Source organism: Labeo rohita, chromosome 8 (assembly GCF_022985175.1).
Source record: "Labeo rohita strain BAU-BD-2019 chromosome 8, IGBB_LRoh.1.0, whole genome shotgun sequence".
Taxonomy (NCBI): Eukaryota; Metazoa; Chordata; class Actinopteri; order Cypriniformes; family Cyprinidae; genus Labeo; species Labeo rohita.
Genome location: NC_066876.1, coordinates 24050418 through 24069823, shown reverse-complemented (window position 1 = coordinate 24069823; position 19406 = coordinate 24050418). Strand labels below are relative to the sequence as shown.

At 39.2% G+C, this 19406-nt stretch overlaps 1 protein-coding gene across 7 annotated transcripts in view; it reads right to left on the bottom strand.

Moving 5' to 3' along the window:
* Positions 1 to 237: 237 nt before the first annotated feature.
* sema6bb (sema domain, transmembrane domain (TM), and cytoplasmic domain, (semaphorin) 6Bb) overlaps positions 238 to 19406 on the bottom strand; it is a 159060-nt gene continuing 139891 nt past the window's right edge. For all 7 annotated transcript variants that reach the window (XM_051117239.1, XM_051117242.1, XM_051117243.1 and 4 more), the window contains one exon: positions 238 to 5111. In XM_051117239.1, coding sequence (XP_050973196.1) covers positions 4189 to 5111 — 923 coding nt within the window. In that variant the 3' untranslated portion in view covers positions 238 to 4188. The remainder of the gene's footprint in view (positions 5112 to 19406) is intronic.

The window sequence follows — 19406 nt, the reverse complement described above, 5'->3', positions numbered from 1 at the left end:
GATCACCATTTTTCATGTAACTGTCAGAAGTTTTTGGATCATCAGGTTTTACACAAACTACATACAGCTCAAGTCCTGCTGTTAAAGCAAAAGAGGGACAGACTGTATACTAAAGACATTTTGAAATTCATGTACATTTTTAATTAAACATTTCACATTATGGTAATAATATAATTTAAACGTGAAATAGAATATTTCAAGACTTTTGGACCCCACTGTCCATGTGTTTGTGATCTCTTGTGTATGTGTCTGTGTGTGTTTATGTGCATTTGTGCTGTTGATTTGGAAAGCATGCATGTGACTGTCTGATTGGTGGACAATATTAGGGCACACAGTAGCATGTCGTGTTGAAGTACACACTACCTCTGCGGACTCCAGACCGAGGCTGTGTTCATGCAGATAGTTCACTTAAATTACATTTAAGCACTGAAATCATTATGTACACTGAAGGGGGACACGACTTGTCATTTAATGACAATGGACCCAGTAACACGAACAGCCTCCGGTGCGAGACAAATCAGAAGTCCATCACAGTTAACAGAAGACTTGGCTCTTTTGCAAAAAAGTGTTTTTCTTCTTCTTCTTTCTTTAAGGAGAAACAACTCCCATTCAATTTTTTTTAAAAGAAAAGAAGGCTTTGCACAGTTCAGAAACCAGGATCAAACACTGAAATTCAGGTCACAGTCGCAGAATAATCATTGCCATTGTTGAAAAAAATTCACACACCAGAGAGCAAAATCAAATCACTTGCATGAACTCAATAAACCAACCTAAAACATTACCACAAAACAAACAAATAAACAAATATAAAAATGAAGATATCAGTACTGGCTAATATATTCTCTACAACTTTACAAAAAAATTCAAACTCCGTTTGTGCTTGTCAGATGTCAGGTTTTGCATACTGAAAGCAAGTCATTTCTAAACAAACCATTTCTTTCTTTGTGTTTGCACATTTCGTCGGGTGGCCCATTAGCTGTGGCAGTTTGTGGCTGGGGGGACGTCAAACAAAAAAAAAAATTCTCAGGGCTTTAAAGACAAAGCTGAGAAAGAAAAACAGCCCAGACAATGAGAAAGCCTCGAGCACACTGTCCTCACTGTTCATAGACAGAAATTTAATTGGAAAATTGAGAGTAGGGAGCTTTCTAAAACATAGCAAGGTATATTTCTGTCCAAACAAAACCCTAGCAGAGTTTTTACGGCCGATTCCATTTCTTGCTTGAGAGAATTACGACATAGGAAAACAGTGAAACAACCCTCGTTTATTTTCCTTTCCCGGGAACACATTTTATAGAGCTCCGCAGCAAATTAACTCCATTTCACTGGCTCGAAATCTTGTGCGAATTAACCCAGAGACTGTGTACAGGGTTACACAATAAGTATCACCTGCATTTGCTGCTTGTTTTTGGTTTATTCCAGGGAATGTTACTTATATGGGATGCCGTCGGGAAGATGACTTTTGCTGCCCACATCTCAGGCGATTGCTTTGTGAAATCTGGCTGTGAGTAAGCAAGTGGGTGCCTGCGTTTCTGCACGTCTCTCACGATCATCTCTTGGCTTTATCAAGCCAAGATAGACTTAGCGTAATCACGCATGTTTCGCCTAATGGTGCAACAGAGTGAAAAGCCAGCGAGAGGGAAGCGGGGCGAGCGCATGCATGGGTGGGCAGACCTTTTTCAGCACGTAGTGGGCCTCAGTCTGTGTGAGGGTGGAAAACAGCTCCAATACGAACAGATGAGACAATTAAAAAACTGCGTCAATAATGTTGATTGTGCAAAAATAATTACACACTGAGTTTTGAACTCAGTCATGCATTGGCACTTAAAACCTAGAAATTATACACTTCATTAATTGCTTTAATGTTCAGCTTCAGCGGTTTCATCCATCCACATTCAAAAGAACACACTCCAACCCTGTGCCCCTAAATCCTCTCTCTATTATCACTACAACAGACTTTTCATTTGGAACACGGCCTGTTTCTAAACCAACATATACTTAGTGTTGAATTATCGTTGATTATATAGGACCACCAAACATTTGATGTCAAACCCTCTCTCGTGGACCGTTTTCACATTTTTGGGTTTGGAATATAAACAATAGCTGGGTAGGCTTCTAGAGAAATAAATGTGAGACCACAGCAAATGTTATTTTTGTATTACCATTTGTTTCAACAGTACAAGGAAAAATTCAATATTGTATTTCCACGACTTTCTAAAAGAAAAAAAGGATTGATTATAGCAGTCAGAAGAAAGAAATGTGTCAAATTTACCATCACTCCCTCAGATGATGTATCTGAAACCTCACCGCAGCAGTGTTTATTATTTCTTTTGTCATTCAATGCCAGAGAAATATAACAAAGCGTAGTGTTACACACTACTGCATTTTGCGGTCAGTTAGATTTTGTTTTTGTAAAAATCTCTCATGCTGACCAAGGCTGCATTTATTTGATACAAAAATAACCGTTTTCTATTTTAATATGTAATGGTAAAACTGAATTTTTAGAAACCATTACTTGAGTCTTCAGTGTTATGAGATTCGTCAGGAATCATAAAAGTATAAAAATTAAAACACTTTTACAATGTAAATTACTCTAAAACTGTGTCATCTCACAATGTGAAAAGGGTCCATTGAACACAGAGTAAAAAAAAGGGGGAAAAAAACTTTCAATGTTCATTACTGCCCTCTAGTGGACACACTCAGATAACACTAGGTAAATTACGGGTGCCTCATGGGAAGAAAGCAGAGATAACGTTGTTCACTGAGAGGTGAATGAATTGAATAGTACACTATTTCTTTCTTGCCTCCCGTGGGGTTTACAACCCTGAAACAAACAAACAGCAATCCAAAGAGCGCTAGAGGAAACTGAACAACGGCTGAAACGGGCACAGTGCCATTGGGAGCCCAGTGGGTCTGATTTTTTTGCTCTCCATCTAAATGTAACATTGTATTCATCTGATTCTGTGAGGTTTGTGAAGGCTGGCAGTGAGGGGGGGACCCAGAGGGGTCCGATCTGTCTGGCTCCTCATTGACATTCTCCTGGGCTGGGCTGATGGCTAGGCCATGACTCTTAACGGTTATTTGTTGTTGGGATGGTCTTCTCTGGCTGGGCCGCACAAAGACACCCAGTGTCAGTGAGACACTCTGAATGCAGCTCCCTAGCGGCTCGACTCGGCCCAGACAACCGAGCTCACATTCGACTCAATGGACTGCAGAGAGAACGAAGCCAGGCCGAGTGAAAGAAAGAGAAAGTGCTGCAAATGCCCTGCTCTAAGTCTAGAGAAATAAAAAACACACCTAATTTCTTGATACACCACAAAATACAAACAAAGGGTCCACCCAACAACACCTGTCCCTGCACGCAATATAAAGCAATTTCCACAGTGCTTCCATGCTCCGTCCAGAAAGCATGGGTTGATTCCTCCATGATTTTTGGCGAACGCTCGTCTTTTCCATGACCCATTTACATCTGATATTTCAGCACACAAGTCTTTAAAGTCACATGGCAGTTGTCTTGATTGCTTCCTGACACATAATAGGTTAAGGGAAGGAGGGGTAGTCAATCATTTGACATCAGATCACTTAAGAAAGTCCAGTGTTGGTCGGCCATTTTGCTTTCACATCAAGTCTAGCCGACAAGCACATTTTAATCCCCGTTTTGGTGCGGCTCACATACACACACAAACAGACACAAGGAAGTTTGAGCTTGTCTGCAAAGGCCCCGGGACGCATCCACAGGCACAAACGTAAAGCAAGAGAGGTGAAAACGAAACGGATCACTTCCACTGAATGGTTTACAGGGCGTGAGATTACACAGAGAGACAATCCGGAACCACTTCGCTATGCTAAACAGTCCACGTAGCCGGATTATGATTATGTACTTCACCTCCCATCACCCAACCCATCCGTTATTCCTAAGCGATCCTTCCGCTTCATTAGACAGGGCGTGACAGAAGCCGCTAACGTGCTAAGTGGCGACGCCCCGCAGGCAGGGGAGGACAGCAGCTTGAACACCATCAACCATTAACGCTCTCGTTCTCTCACTTTCGGTAGTCCTAGAGCTCAGCCACTGGTGGGGGACTTGAAAGACACTGGATGGCAGTGAGAGAGGACAGGAAGGGCAGGATTACAGAAGGAGTCTGAGTCTTGGGGGTGATGGGACTCTGAAGGGTGTGAACGGGCCTGGACCACTCACTGGCCATTTGGGTTGCGTTCACTTACACTTTTCACCAGCAGGTGGCTGTAGTCCTGTATCTCATTGAGCCCCCGCTGAGTGTGGTGACTTGGCCTTACTAACGCCGCATTTGTGCGCGGCTGTATCGGATACGGGTGGTGGCCAGAAGGAGTCGCGTTGTTGCTATTGAAGTTGAGTCCGTCGCGGGACCATCGCAGATGTTCGCCATAGTCCGTCTGGGTGGTAGGAGCCGAAACCACCCTCCTGCGGTCTGGAGAGTCCTGAGGCGTTGCTGGATAGTTGTACTCACCAGTAGAGTTGCGGGTAGGTGGTGCGGACGGTCGTCCGCCCTGCTCCCGCTGATTCGGTGGATGGGAGAGGATGAGATACCTCTGACGCTCTGAATGAGGGGGAACATCACCAGATCCCTCTTGCCGCCCACCTTGCAGGTATTTGGAGCTCAAGTAAATGACCGCTGAGTTCGCTGGGCAGGGTGTCCCTGTCTGGGTGAGGAAAGTATGGCTCTGGTCCCAATCACAGTCTGTGAGATGGACATTAGGAGTAGGACGTTTCTGCTGCAGAGGCGTCTGTTCTGGAGTGGGAAGTCCTGGGTCGATGTCTCCAGATTTTGGCCAGCCATTGGTAAACATGTTCTCAACCTGCGAGCGAGGTCGCTCGCTGCCGCTGATACGTGTCACGCTGATCACGGAACCGCTTCGCCCGTGTCCCAGCATGCTCTGCTCCTTGTCACTCTTGCGACGACTCCCCATGCCAGATCCACTGGCTCTGGAGCGCTGGCGGTGCTTGAGGCTCATTATCCAACACACCATCAGACCCGACAATGCCGCCCCGGTGGCAAACGCTGAAACTGCTGACACCACCAGCAAGTTCACGGACACCAAACCATCTGGCTCCTCGATGAAACTCTCCTGCAGAAGACCTAAACACATGGAAAGAATAATAGTGAGCATAAATTTACAAAGTTTGTTTATTTTTTAAGTAAAAAAAAATTATTTTTCTAGAATGCATGAGTGAAGAAAAACAGCAGATAATTGCACTCATTACTACCTAAAGTGGATGTTGATTTTAACAGCTGTAATAACTGTCTTCCTGATTGAAAGCATCTATCATCAATTACGTGTTTTGGAACATTAACTTTCGAAAACATCTAATAACATCACTGAATAATTCGGACAAATATTGAAACTTTTAAGTTGTATTTGCAGATTAAAAAGCAACCTGGGTGTGATAGATTTTTAAGAGACAGTACAGACGGATGAGAGCAATGGATACCATTCACTTTGAAATGACAGAAGACTTACGTTCTCAGAAGAGCACCAATGAATTATTGATGATGACAAAATACTGCTGCAATGGATCAGTTAGGAAAATTTTGCTCTGTGAAGCACAATCTATCTATCTATCTATAGTTGAGGTCAAACATTTACATACACCTTACCTTATTTAGTACTGAACTCAATAAGATATTTCACATGAAAGACGCTTGCATATAGTTCACAAGAGAAAATAATATATATAATGTGTTGTTACCTGAATGATCCACAGCTTTTTTTTGTTTAGTGATAGTTGTTCATGAGTCCCTTGTTTGTCCTGAACAGTTAAACTGCCTGCTATACTTCAGAAAAATCCTTTAGGTCCCACAAATTCTTTGTTTTTTCAGCATTTTTGTGTATTTGAGCCCTTTGCAACAATGACTGTATGATTCTGAGATCCATCTTTTCACTTTTTTTTTCATTTAGTACTGCCCTTCAGAAGCTACAGAAGATACTTACATGTTTCCCAGAAGACAAAATATGTTAAATTTACCCTGATCTTCAAACTCCAAAAGTTTTCAACCCCGGCTCTTAATGCATAGTTTTCCTTCTGTTGTGGACTAGATGTAAGCATCTTTTATGTGAAATATCTTATTGAGGCCAGTACTAGATAAAAAAAAAATAACATGCGTTTTGTATGATCCCTCTTATTTTGGTAAAATAATGAACATTCTGCAGATTCTAAACTTTGACCTTAACACTATCTATCTATCTATCTATCTATCTCTGTCTGTCTGTCTGTCTGTCTGTCTGTCTGTCTGTCTATCTATCTATCTAGAGTGCTATGTTGAAAAAAAAACAGGTTCAATAAACTAGCCAAAATTCCAAATCTAGAGGCATTATCTTATTAATTACAAAAACTCAAAAACACAAAAACTCAATAAAACAGGAGGGAAGTTCTTAGTCACTCACAACAGTAAGAACCAACATCATGAAATGGCTTAGCAGATGAAACACTCTTGAAACAAATGAATTTAACTGGCAAATTTATCACAATAAAGATAAATGGTAACCATTTAACACTGGTGAAAATAAACAGCCGTAATTAGCGCTTACAGCTGTTTGTTTAAGAACTCAAATAAAATGGGAAAAGAGGAGGCACAATCAATAAAAAAATTTGCTACGATAATTAGCTCATAATAGCTGCCTCAATGTGGGTGTTTGTGTGCAAGACTCTGGTGAATTAAAAGATATATTAGCTGCAGTTGGGCACCAGGGAAAGGAACTATGCAGCATAATGTCAGTCATTTCACTGGGAGATGTTATGACAGAGTGCCTATCAATTTTCTGGAGATATACATGTTTACTTCTCAGTATTCATTTTGGAGGGACAGACCACATTACCGAAACGACACGTCAAATCAATCAATGTATTCATGTGGATGCTGAGTCAGTGTCTGGTTCATTTCTCACTCTTTCTTTTGCACTGCCCTCCCTCACTGTGTGTTTATCTCTGTCTCTGCCCTGCTACCACTCTCTGTCTATTTTGTTTGCGGTGTGGGGGCATTATATTTATTCTATCGCAGACAGATACCAGGTGTGTGTATCTTTTCCCAGCATGCTAACTGCTGTCTAAATGGCGGTAAACTATTGGTTTTTGTTTTTGTCATCTTTATGATTAACTTTTTGGCTGCTGCTGGCGGCGTGTGGCTTCATTGCTGTTAGAAGTTGGATAAACATTGTTGGCATGGGGCGGTTCACTTCCCGAACCACTGACTAAAACAGTGACTTGTTTATGCTGTCGCAACCCACTTGACATTCATGAGGGCCCCATCATATATTAGGAACCAGGGTCCTGAAAGGATGTGGTAAACGGGTGGGAGGCGAGATGATGCTATTTTCTAGGTTGTTTATGTTCATGCACTGTGTTTACTTTCAGTGGCATGAGGTAACGGGGTGGAAGATGAAGTGATATTTGATTGTTTGAAGACTTAACATCTCTGTGCGATACACTTTGTGAACTTTGCAAACAAAATCTGGAGTGGAAAAGAATGGAAATTCAAATGTGCCAGCAACACATTACAATAAGCTATTAATATTAAGGCATTAGGTATTGGGTAGTAGAGGTCTGCTACCCGACCTGAGCCCGACGGGTCCCGAAATTCTCTCGGGTTCGCGGGTCGGGTTCGGGTTAATATTTAACGAATAGCTTCGGGTTCGGGTCGGGCTCGGGTTTGTAAAACTATATGCAGCAGGCTACACAGAGAAACGTTTATTAATAAAATAGCATCGATACTGACTGGCTACATTATTTTTCTAAGCAACGAGTGGGTAAAATCGCTGTAACTAAACTCAGCTTCATTGTTTGTAGAGAGAGAGAGATGCACAGATGCAGGTAATCACACAAGCAACTTTCAGTCCCCTCTCTCTGGTTAATTAATTCAAACAAATGTTATAATTAATTCAAATAAATGTGATCCTACCACACTTAATCTCTGTGTTTGATTTAAAAAATACAGAATGCTAGAACGAGCCATAACTGACGAAAATGACTGAAATTTTTACCCTTTGCCTCCAAGTTGTGCATTAAAATCATGCTAGCTATATGCACAGTACACACACATATATTAGGCAAACTCAAATTTTTATTTTGTATACAATTAATCGCGATTAATCGTTTGCCAGCCCTATAATGAACAAATGCACAAATGCAAACCTTGTATGGTATGTAAATCTAATCAAATTCTAATCTTGTATTCTTAATAATTTGGATTAAGATTCAGTATTTCAACTACAAAATATAGTTTTGCTATTTGGTTGCTATTCTCAGGTAATCAAATGCAGCCATACATGCTGTTGCTAGAGCTTAACTTGCATTTAACCTCGAAAAGTCTTTTTAGTCCTGAATGTTGATCTGAAAAATATGTCTAAATGATATTCCAAGTAAACTTGTCTCTTGAAAGCACACCTAAGGTCACGAAGGACTGAAAGCCATCCCCTCTAAAACCACAATTTTGTTTGCAAGCACCACTAAAACACACATCAAACGTTCTTTGTATATACGTGAGTCGCTTGTTCCTGGGCACAGCCCTGATGGTGCCTCAGATAGATATTACCTAAACCACACCGGCCTTTCTCTGTAATGAAAGAGACGCATTAAAACGTCCGCCTGTCTGGAGGGCCACCTCTTATTCTTTCTCCCCTCTCGCCTGCAATGTGTCCATCCCTTTTTACAGTAAAAAGATGGTGCATGCATGCAATGAATAGATCAGGGCCATTATAGATGTTGCCTTTGTAGTCACTCAGCTTTGTCGTGACTGGAAACAAAACACACAGACAGGAGAGGACGGAGAGCGAGAGATAGTCCCAGGCATGGTTTCTTTCTTTTCCTCATTCCCGACGGGGTGACAGAAACCCCCTTTTTCCCCATTCACTTATTAAAGCTTAATGGAAGGCAGCCGGACTGTCAGGCTGAGGCGCAGCGAGCACGTCTTGAGCTGGAAGCTCCAATTACAGGCGAACAATGGCGGTGGAGCAGTCTAGTTAGAGAGCTGGTCTGCGGAAGGCAATAGGCCAAGTGCTAAAAGACTTAGAGCCCAGGGACTAACTGCCTTGCTTTTGCCTCTTTTTTTTTTCCCCGGGTCTATTCACTAGCAGTTTGATGTTTGTTGCTTATCGCTCTCCATCTCTGTGCACATCTTCTCCCGCTCATCTCTCTCTCTCCGTCTCTCTCTCTGTGCCACGTCCTTTCATCTTCTGCTGGCTGTCTGTCTCCAGGGACGTACCCTTATTCTTTTATTCCCTGTATCACTCTATTGCTCTCGGTCTCTCTTTTCAACCTGTAAGCAGAGAGGCGGCTAATGAAATGCTAGCAGGGTTTGGTTTCTTGTTGAGATCGTGTCATTAAAAACCTCAGGCGCAATATGGATTTTCTTCAAGCAAATAAGCAACCTTCCTGAGGTTTATTAATTACCTGACCTTCAAGCATGGGGTGAAACAGTTTAGTGTGTTGAAAACAGGCTCTCATCAGCTGTGCTTATGTAACAAACACTTATTCATGCAGTAGTTTCTGTGCTATGTTGGATGCTGCTGGGTGTGTGAGTTTGTGTAGTGTTTAATGTTACCACGAGGCCGTACATGCGAGTTTGTGCATTTGTGTGTGTGTAGCAGTAGCTTATGGTTCACTGACTTTACTCATTATCTTTTCTCTTTCTATCTCTGTCTTGTGTTCTCTTGCCTTCGCTCTTGCTCTCTATCTCTCTCATACACACACACACACACTCTTCCCTTCTCTGCAGAAACACTGCAGGCTATTCTCTGTCTGCCAATCCTCTCTCTTTTTCTGGTTCTCGACATGTCAGCCATCTTTTGCTTTACTCAAGTCTCACTGTTAACCATGTTGAAAAGACCAGCAATTCTGGTTTCTGGCATATGTTAAGTTTTAGATGGTGGCATTGCTACACTCTTAAAAATAAAGGTGCTTCACAATGTCATAGAAGAACCTTTTTTGTCTAATTGGTTCCATAAAGAACCCTTAACATCTGAAGAACCTCTCTGTTTCACAAAAGGTTCTTTGTGGCGAAAGAAGGTTCTGCAGATTATAAAAAGGTAAGAAAGAGATGGTTCTTTAAAGAACCTTTGCCTGAATGGTTCTTTGTGGAACCAAAAATGGTTCTTCTATGGCATCGCTGTGGAAGAACCTTTTAAAGCACCTTTATTTTTGTGTATTGCAAGTTTAACTTGAGAATCGAATCAGTCCAATTCACGTGAAATGGATTATTTGAAAAACTCTGACTCAAAAGAATAATTCACTCATACATTTTACATTGTTTACTTCTTTCATTAAAGGGATAGTTCACGCAAAAATGAAATTTCTGCCATTAATTAGTCGTTCCCAACCTGTAAGGTTGTTCATTTTTGGAACACAATTTAAGCTATTTTTGATGATCCTGCATAGATAACAACACTACTGACATGTTCAAGGCCCAGAAAGGCAGTAAAGACATAGTTAAAATAGTCCATGTAACATCAGTGGTTCAACCGTAATGTTACGAAGCTGCAAGAATACTTTTTGTGTGAAAACGAAATAAATAAATAAATACCAACTTTATTCAACAATTTCTTTTCTTCCGCATCAGTCACCTGTGTTTCGAACATTAAGGTCTTATGGGTTTGGAATGACATGAGGGTGAGTAATTAATGACAGAATTTTTTATTTTTGGGTGAACTATTCCTTTTAAATTACATTTTTAGTCAATAACAACTTAATATTTGGTCTGTTCCTTACATGATGCTTTGAAACTGTTTATCCATGGATCATTCTATAATTGTGGGTACATCTCATGTCTGTGAAGTACATTTTTAATATACTTTCAACAATATAAAGCGCTGATGCTTAATCTTCTAGTACACAATTATATTTTTCACACTACTATATGTTGAAAAAGCCATATCTTTTGTTCAAAAATGATGTTCATATCATATACAACCCTGGTATTCAGCGGTCCGATTTTGTAAAGTTGCTCATTCTACTCTGCATTTAAGCATGAAAATTACCTCAAATAAAAATTAATTTCATAGTTTTGCCTTCAGCTAGATTAGGTTATCAAGACATTTGGGTGTGCACTTCAAAACTAATACGTGTTAATGTGATATAACTTGTTTTATTTGTGTCCGAAAAACCATTGTCAACTGTACTTTGCACAGTATGATGATTTTTCCTCTAGAAGCACATGGATGAAAGACTAGAAGTTATGTTCTCTCTCTTTCCCCTAATATTGGTTAAACTAGCAAACCTGTGTCAATTGTGGCTTAACTGACTGTCAACAGTGTTACACAGGAATTATTGCTGCAAATTTAACTGAAAGACAATTTAACAGAAACTTATGTTTTGTTCATGAAAATATATGATGAGTACAGGCCCAAAACAAATGTCAACTAAGTTACCTGTCAACTGTGTTACCCAGTAAAGATAACATGGTGGACAGTAGTAAACATAGATTTTCTTCACACTGTCAAATTCTAAATGTACCCCTAATTATAGAATGACCCCCATATAATGAAGGTCAGTGGGGTCCAAAACAACATCAGACCACACAGACGCTCATTGTATGGTGACAAACACACAACATTTTTCAAAAGACTTTCTTCTGTGTTCCACAGAGGAAAAGTTTGAATTTGAGGTTGAGTAAATGATGCAACTAACCTTGGTCAAGCAGCTTTATGAGAAAGACCAGCAAAAAACAGACCTGAACAAAATCAGCAAGGAAGCCATGTGTAAAAGCTTCCCCAACAAAATCCAACTTTTTAAACATGTCTGGTTCTAGGCAGAGTGTTTACAGAAAGATAGTAGTGAAGACATTTATGGCTTCTTAGCTTACACTTTAAAAGCCAACCTCTCAGATCAATATACAGCCAGCAGGTTTCCATACGTCTGCATGTGTTCTCAATTAACTCTTCTATAATTTTCAATAAGAACGAGCTGCTCAAGGCTTATAGCACTGCAATAAGGTGAAAGGCTTCCTGGCACCGGTTCAGGGTTTCTAATTCCAACATAATTGTGCACGCTACAGTCCACAATGTCTGACGATGATTAACATGAGACTAAATAGAAAGGACTGTTTGAAATAACGAGGGGTGTTGAGCTTGAGGATATGAGCCTCCCCACCTGAGCCCGATGTTAAGAGAAACGGTCCGCTGCTAAAACACTGTTGCCTATTGTCGCTCGCTCACCTTTTTCACATTCTGCAGACGCCGCCTAGTCAGCTGCAATTAATTGTACTCAATTAGCGCATAGTTTTTCAACATAGCTTTCCCCATTCGCAGCAACCGTTGCCGACAACTGCTAATGAGGATGCAGATGAGAGCCGGTTCAGCTGTTAAATTTATCAAACGACTACGGAAGTGTGTACGGCAATGCAATCCCACAAATGCAGCTGATGGGGGCTCTACTGTAACACGAGGTTTGCTGGTAAATTAATAGCCTCAATTTAGAGCTGAATGGCGAGAACTCTCAAATGAAATCATTAAAAAATATTCGACATTTCCAGCATGGGTTATAAATTCAGAAAGCGACCCGCCGCTATTAGTCTAGCCAATTGCAATTGCGAAGCACGACATCTGCATCCACCACAATCACGAAACCTCCAATTTCAAGTTAATCTTTCCAGCATGCTGAAGACGTAAATTCTATCTGTCAGTGCTCCATGTATGACTGTATTTTACCAGCTGTTTAAAACACTTCCTTATTTGTATTAAGTTAACACTCCTGACGGTTTGAAGGTTTGAGTTTTCAGACTCAGTCTGGCTGAGGTGGATTCATTTTTCCACATATTTACTGAAATAAGAACCTTTTCTGGGTCATTCACAATCTGCTGTGGTGGCTCAAAATGTCTCTTTCATGCGTGTCAGACAGACTCAATAGACACACAGGTCTTTGGCTTGATGAACTGAACAAAATCCTCTTTAGAATGATCGATACAGCTTGTCCGCATCAAGTGTGTGTGTGTGTGTGATAGAGAAAAATGGTGTTGTCGCACCTGTGGGTGCATGCAAGGTATTTCTAAGGCTGAGATGTTTTGCTCTGTTATTGTGTATCTCTGACACACACACAAACACACACACACACACACCTGTCTGAGCTATCACTTTCACCCAGTCATGATGATCTGTGGCGGAGAGATTCTTCATGCCCTGTCAACATGCCTGGCAACCGCCACGGCAACATCCTCAACACCACAACAGGCGGCTCGTCGTGCTGCAGGCTTCAGTGGCAGCTGCTGTTGTCCTTTTATGCTCCTGAGTCTCTCTCTCACTGCAGTCAAACACGCCAAGCTTTCTTACACAATAAGGCTACGTTCCAATTGCCAAGTAGTGCCCTGAGATGTGTACTTCAGCATTCCAAAAGAACAAATTTTGTCAAGTTAAGTGAGAACTCTGCGTAGAGGCGCTGTAAATTGGAACACAGCCCCATATACAGTTGAAGTCAAGTTTACATACACCTTGCAGAATGTTTATTATTTTACCAAAATAAGAGGGATCATGCAAAATGCATGTTTTTTATTTAGAACTGACCTGAATACGATATTTTACATAAAAGATGTTTACATGTAGTCTACAAGAGAAAATAATAGTTGAATTTATAAAAATGACCCCATTCAAAAGTTTACATACACTGAATGATCCTGAATGATCCATGGCTGTTTTTTATTTTTTTGTTTAGTCATAGTGTTCATAAGTCTTGTTCAGCCTTTCCAACAATGTATGATTTTGAGATCCATCTTTTGAGAACAACTGAGAGACTCATATGCAACTATTACAGAAGGTTCAAATGGTCACTGATGCTTCACTGATGCTTTGGGGGGTGAAAACATTTTGAATTTGAAGATCAGGGTAAATTTAACTTATTCTGTCTTCTGGGAAGATACAAGGTATCTTCTGTAGCTTCTGAAGGGCAGTACTAAATGAAAACCAGTAAATGAAAATACAATATTTAGGCAAAATAAGAAGAATGTACACATCTTCATTCTGTTCAAAAGTTTACACCCCTGGCTCTTAATGCATTGTGTTTCTTTCTGAAGCATCAGTGAGTGTTTGAACCTTCTGTAATAGTTGCATATGAGTCCCTCAGTTGTCCTTAGTGTGAAAAGATGGATCTCAAAAATCATGGTTATTGTTCGAAAAGGCTCAAATACACAAAAATGCTAAAAAACCAATGAAGGCCTGAAGGATTTTTCTGAAGAACAGCAGGCAGTTTAACTGTCCAGGACAAACAAGGCAACTCATGAACAATTATCACAAAAAAAAAAAAAAAAAAACAGCTCTGCATCGTCCAGGTAACAACACAATTTTAAGAATCAAGTGTATGTAAACTTTTGTAAGTGTATGTATTTTTTTTTTTAATTCAACTATTATTTTCTCTTATGGACTACATGTCTTTTATGTGAAATATCTTTTTCAGGTCGATATTAAATAAAAAATTACATCCATTTTGTATGATCCCTCTTATTTTGCAGATTCTGCAAGGTGTATGTAAACTTTTGACTTCAACTGTATACACTGATTTTCCCCTCCTGAGCATTTTTTTTTACTAAAAGGCATATGATAGTAGTAGTTTTTTGACCTTATGGCCACTTCCATTGATAGTATCCACCTTATTCTTCAACACGGAGGTAAGTCTATGGGCGAGATTTCCGGTTCCTTAACAACGCAGTAAATGGTAAAACTGTTTGCACTACAAACCAGTGTGTTCATAATTAAGATAACACATTAAAATAATATGGTGTCATACCAATTTGCAATATCAAGCAGCAAAACAATCGATTTTGTACAGTTAAAAATAGCTGGACGAGGATGAAAGCAGGAGCCACCCCCATAAAATTTACAAATGTATGTGCCCGCTCTTACACGAAAAATAAGGCAGATAGTGTAGAAAGGCCAGAATATGAGAGGAGAAGCAAAGAAGAAAACGGGAAAATGTTACAAACTAGAATCAAACTCAGGGTGATTGTTTGAGCACCATAATAATACTACTGTGTCAGTAAATTAAATAAAAAATAAATATTTCATTTGAAAATTAAATAAGAAATAAATTAAAAAATGTTTTCATTTTATTACTATCATTTATTAGTGTAAAGAACATGTCTAATTTTCATTGTAATATACCCCAGACTTTCAAATGGAACCAATCATTAACATATAATCAATTAACTGAAATACCACATTTTTGTAATTACTATAAACAATGTGATATTCATAGCTAATTGAAATCTGTACGGCTGAACTAAATTATTTTGATGGCTGTGTTAATTGCCAAGACAGTATTTTCCAATCACTTGTGAATTACTTTAAAACATATGTCTAATTAGTTGAGAAAAAACGTCTATAAAGGGAAAAATAAGCATAATTATTCCTAAATAATCATGTAATCATTTGTGTGTGTTTTTTTTAGTAATAAAACTCCAGTTGTTTGACTGTCAAGTTTTCATTTCATAAATTACTCTTTCTGTCATTTCAGTTCAACGTCCTATATGGTGTGGCCAATTTAATTCAAATTTTAACTTATAAACTGAAAGGAATCCCTTTCTTCACATCTAAATTTTCCCAACTCTGCTACATGGAATGGCCTACCTCAGTGTAGACATACATGTGTGGGTTTGTCCATGACTAGATTAATGACCTGGACATGAAGGTCATGAGATGTTGTATTCCAGGAGAACATGAACTGTCCCTGAGGGAGCATTTGAAAGGTCTGGAGGGCAAGAGCACCACATCGGTCTTACAAACACTCACTGTAAGTCCTCTATAAAACCTATAACACCCACCAAACAAACTCCACAGAGCATATAAAATGTGATTCACACCAAATGTGACATTACAAAACGACAACTGTCATCTTCATTCCAAGTAAGAGTTGTATATTACACATCAAATATATTCTGTTTGACTGATTTTGACACTTTGCACAGCATATTTTCCTTTATTGAGGACAAAGCTTCCTTGATACTGAATACATGTCATATCATCATAAATTGTAAAAACTACCACAGTTTCCACAAAAAATATTTGGAAGGAGAACATCTTGAGCATCAAATCAGCATATTAGAATGATTTCTGAAGGATCATGTGACACTGAAGACTGATAAAAAAAAATTAAATATATGAAAATAGAAGTTTTAAATGTTTTTATAGTATTTTTGATCAAATAAACATAGCTTTTGGTGAGCAAACTTTTGAACAGTAGTGTACATGAGACATATAATTATGTCTATGTTTGCAAGCTGATACCAATTACAGCAGAGAAGCAAATTTGCCAGCATGTGCCTCATTGCCTTTCTCCGCATGGCTGTCATCCCACTCCATAAGAATGACGCCACCGTGCACTTCTTCGTGTAACATGGACTTCAATTCAATCGTGATTGCAACCCACTGTTTGCAGAGTCAAAACACCACCTTTCTCCAGGAAATATTTTAACAGCAGCATAATTGCCTCCATCTGTGTCAACTCTGTGATTATGCTCAAATGCTTCCACAGCAACGTACACACACAGGAGAAAAGGGTAAGCGGGTGGGATATAGATGCAAAGAAAGAGTAATGGGGCTTATGACTGTCTGCTCTTTGCACACGTACTGTAGCTGAACTGCCGGTTTGAGGAGAAGCCTCATTTTGCAGTCCATTCACTCGTAACGACAGTGGAGCGTGACAGTTTTCTCCTACACTGATGTCTCCCTCGCTTTTGATGCCTGGTTTAACAGCGTTGACATTTGCTGATGAGTTTCTGTGCAAACAATGACTCTGCTGCTCCCATAAGCGAGCGTAGTTAACGTTTACCAGTGGCAGGTATATTTGGATTCTACCCCAGTGAACCACAATCTGTCAAAGCCAAAGTGTCTTTTAGCACAGTTAGATACATACAGTATAAAGTGAAATATTATTAGAATTTACAATAACTGTTTCCAATTTTAATGTATTTTAAAATGTAATTTTTTTTTCCTGTGATGGAAAAGCTACTCTAGTCTTCAGTGTCACATGATCCTTCAGAAATCATTCTTGTATGCAGATTCGGTGCTAAGGAACATTTCTAATTATTATTAATATTAAAAACAGTTCAGTTTTTTGTGGAAACCACAATATTTCAGGATACTTTCATGAATATAAAGTTCAAGGCTGGGTAAAACTGGACAGGCCCCTGTTCTAAACGACCCCGTTATAACTTCCCAAAGGGGAAATTTCAAAATATTTTTGATAATTATTGGCCTAGAGAGTCCTGAGAATTGTACTACAGGGTTTTGTTCCAGATTGAGTGCAAAAACCTAGGACTAGTTTGCAAAAGTAGGTTTTTGGCATCTTCTCAATCATTTAAAAAACGATTTGATTGACAGCAGTGGTTCTAGAGGCAAAGTTGTTGTAAAAGTTGTTTTAAAATGTCATTTTTTCCTGTGAAGGAAAAGCTACTCTAGTCTTCAATGTCACATGATCCTTCAGAAATCATTCTAATATGCAGATCTGGTGCTAAAGGAAATTTCTAATCATTATTAATATTAAAAACAGTTCAGCTGCTTAATATTTTTGTGGAAACCACAATATTTCAGGATTCTTTCATGAATAAAAAGTTGAAGGCTGGGTAAAATTGGACAGGCCCCTGTTCTAAACGACCCTGTTATAACCTACCGAAGGGGAAATTTTAAAATATTTTTGATAATTATTGGCCTAGAGAGTCCTGAGAATTGTACTACAGGGTTTTGTTCCAGATTGAGTGCAAAAACCTAGGACTAGTTTGCAAAAGTAGGATTTTGGCATCTTCTCAGTCATTTAAAAAACAATTTGATTGACGGCAGTTTGATTGGTTCTAGAGGCAAAGCTGTTTTAAAAGTTGTTTTAAAATGTATTTTTTCCTGTGAAGGAAAAGCTACTCTAGTCTTCAATGTCACATGATCCTTCAGAAATCATTCTAATATGCTGATTTGGTGCTAAAGAAAATTTCTAATCATTATTAATATTAAAAACAATTCAGCTGCTTAGTATTTTTGTGGAAACCACAATATTTCAGGATTCTTTGATGAATACAAAGTTAAAAAGAACAGGTTTTATTTGAAAATACAAATCTTTTGTAACAATATAAAGGACTGTACTGTCACTTTTGATCAATTTAATGGTCCTTGTTGAAAAAAGTACTTTGAACAGTGGTGCAGGAGTAAAACAGTAGTGTATATGTACTGTATGTATATTTTGCTTTTACTTCCTTTGGCGTAATAATTCATTCCCACTCGACCCCTCACATGACCTGTAATTTTCCAAAGAAAAGGATACTGTTGAAGTTTAAGGAGCGTTAAATTAGCCGCTAATCCTGCAATCGATACGGCTGACTTAAAGGTCATGACCTGTAAAGGGTTAACACCACATTGAAGTAAGATCAGGCGAGAGAGCAAAATGTCCATCCAGGTTGGAATGTAAAAAATCATGTTTTCCTCTCTCAAGCCAGCATTTCTCTCTTTATACAACATGTACTCATTCCAGCAACAAACAAGTTAATTGTTTCAAGCACTGTTGTTGATTTTTGAGCACAGCTATTGCAGCTAGTTTAGTCATCGGCCATCATTACACAAGAATTCACAACCTGGCATGCCTCCCTTAACGGAGAGAGAAACAGAAAGATAAAGCCAAAGAGATAGGCCCTCAAAATGCAGAATGACAAGTGGCTGTTGGCGGCTGTGTCTCGGGCCTCTGAGGGCAGGCCTCACAGGTCTGCTAAATTAAAGCATCTGATGTCTACATCTACTTTGATCAGCTCCTCCTCGGTGCATCAGGCAAAAGGAGAGCTGACATTCTGAAGCAGATCGCTAAGTGCTTGGTCAGGGCACAGGAAGAGCAGGCGCATCTCTAATTACGGTTCTCACACTGATGAGCAAACCGAGAGAGATGGAAAGAACTGGCTGATCGGTTACTCAAACACCAAGGTGAAGTGAAGGTGGAAGAAAGATACAGAGAGATATATTCGGGCAGTTAACATCATAGAAGTGCCCTGCGAATGTGACAAGCTATGCACCATTTAAACTAAAACTTTCCTCATTCTTTCTCATTCCTATGCATGCAGCTTTTATGCAGCTTCAAATTAATTCAAAGACTGAAAAGTACTTTTAAAAACTAATTTGTCTCACTGCAGGACCACTTAACGGGTCATATAATGAAGAATCAAAGTTCTCCTTGCTCTTTTGAGATAAAAAGGGCTTGATGTACCATTAACATACTTCAACTTTTCTAACTTAAAACTTCCTAAAAAGTTTAAAAAGAACATTTATTTAAACTAAAACGTAAAAACTACTCCTCCTGAATTAAATTATGTCTATTTGGCTGCCAAAAGTGGACTGCAGTAAAAAAAAAGTGAACAGCAACTTATTTTTAAACTCAGAAGTACTGTAAATAAATAGAAGAATATAACAAACCCTAGTAAATGGTAAAACTA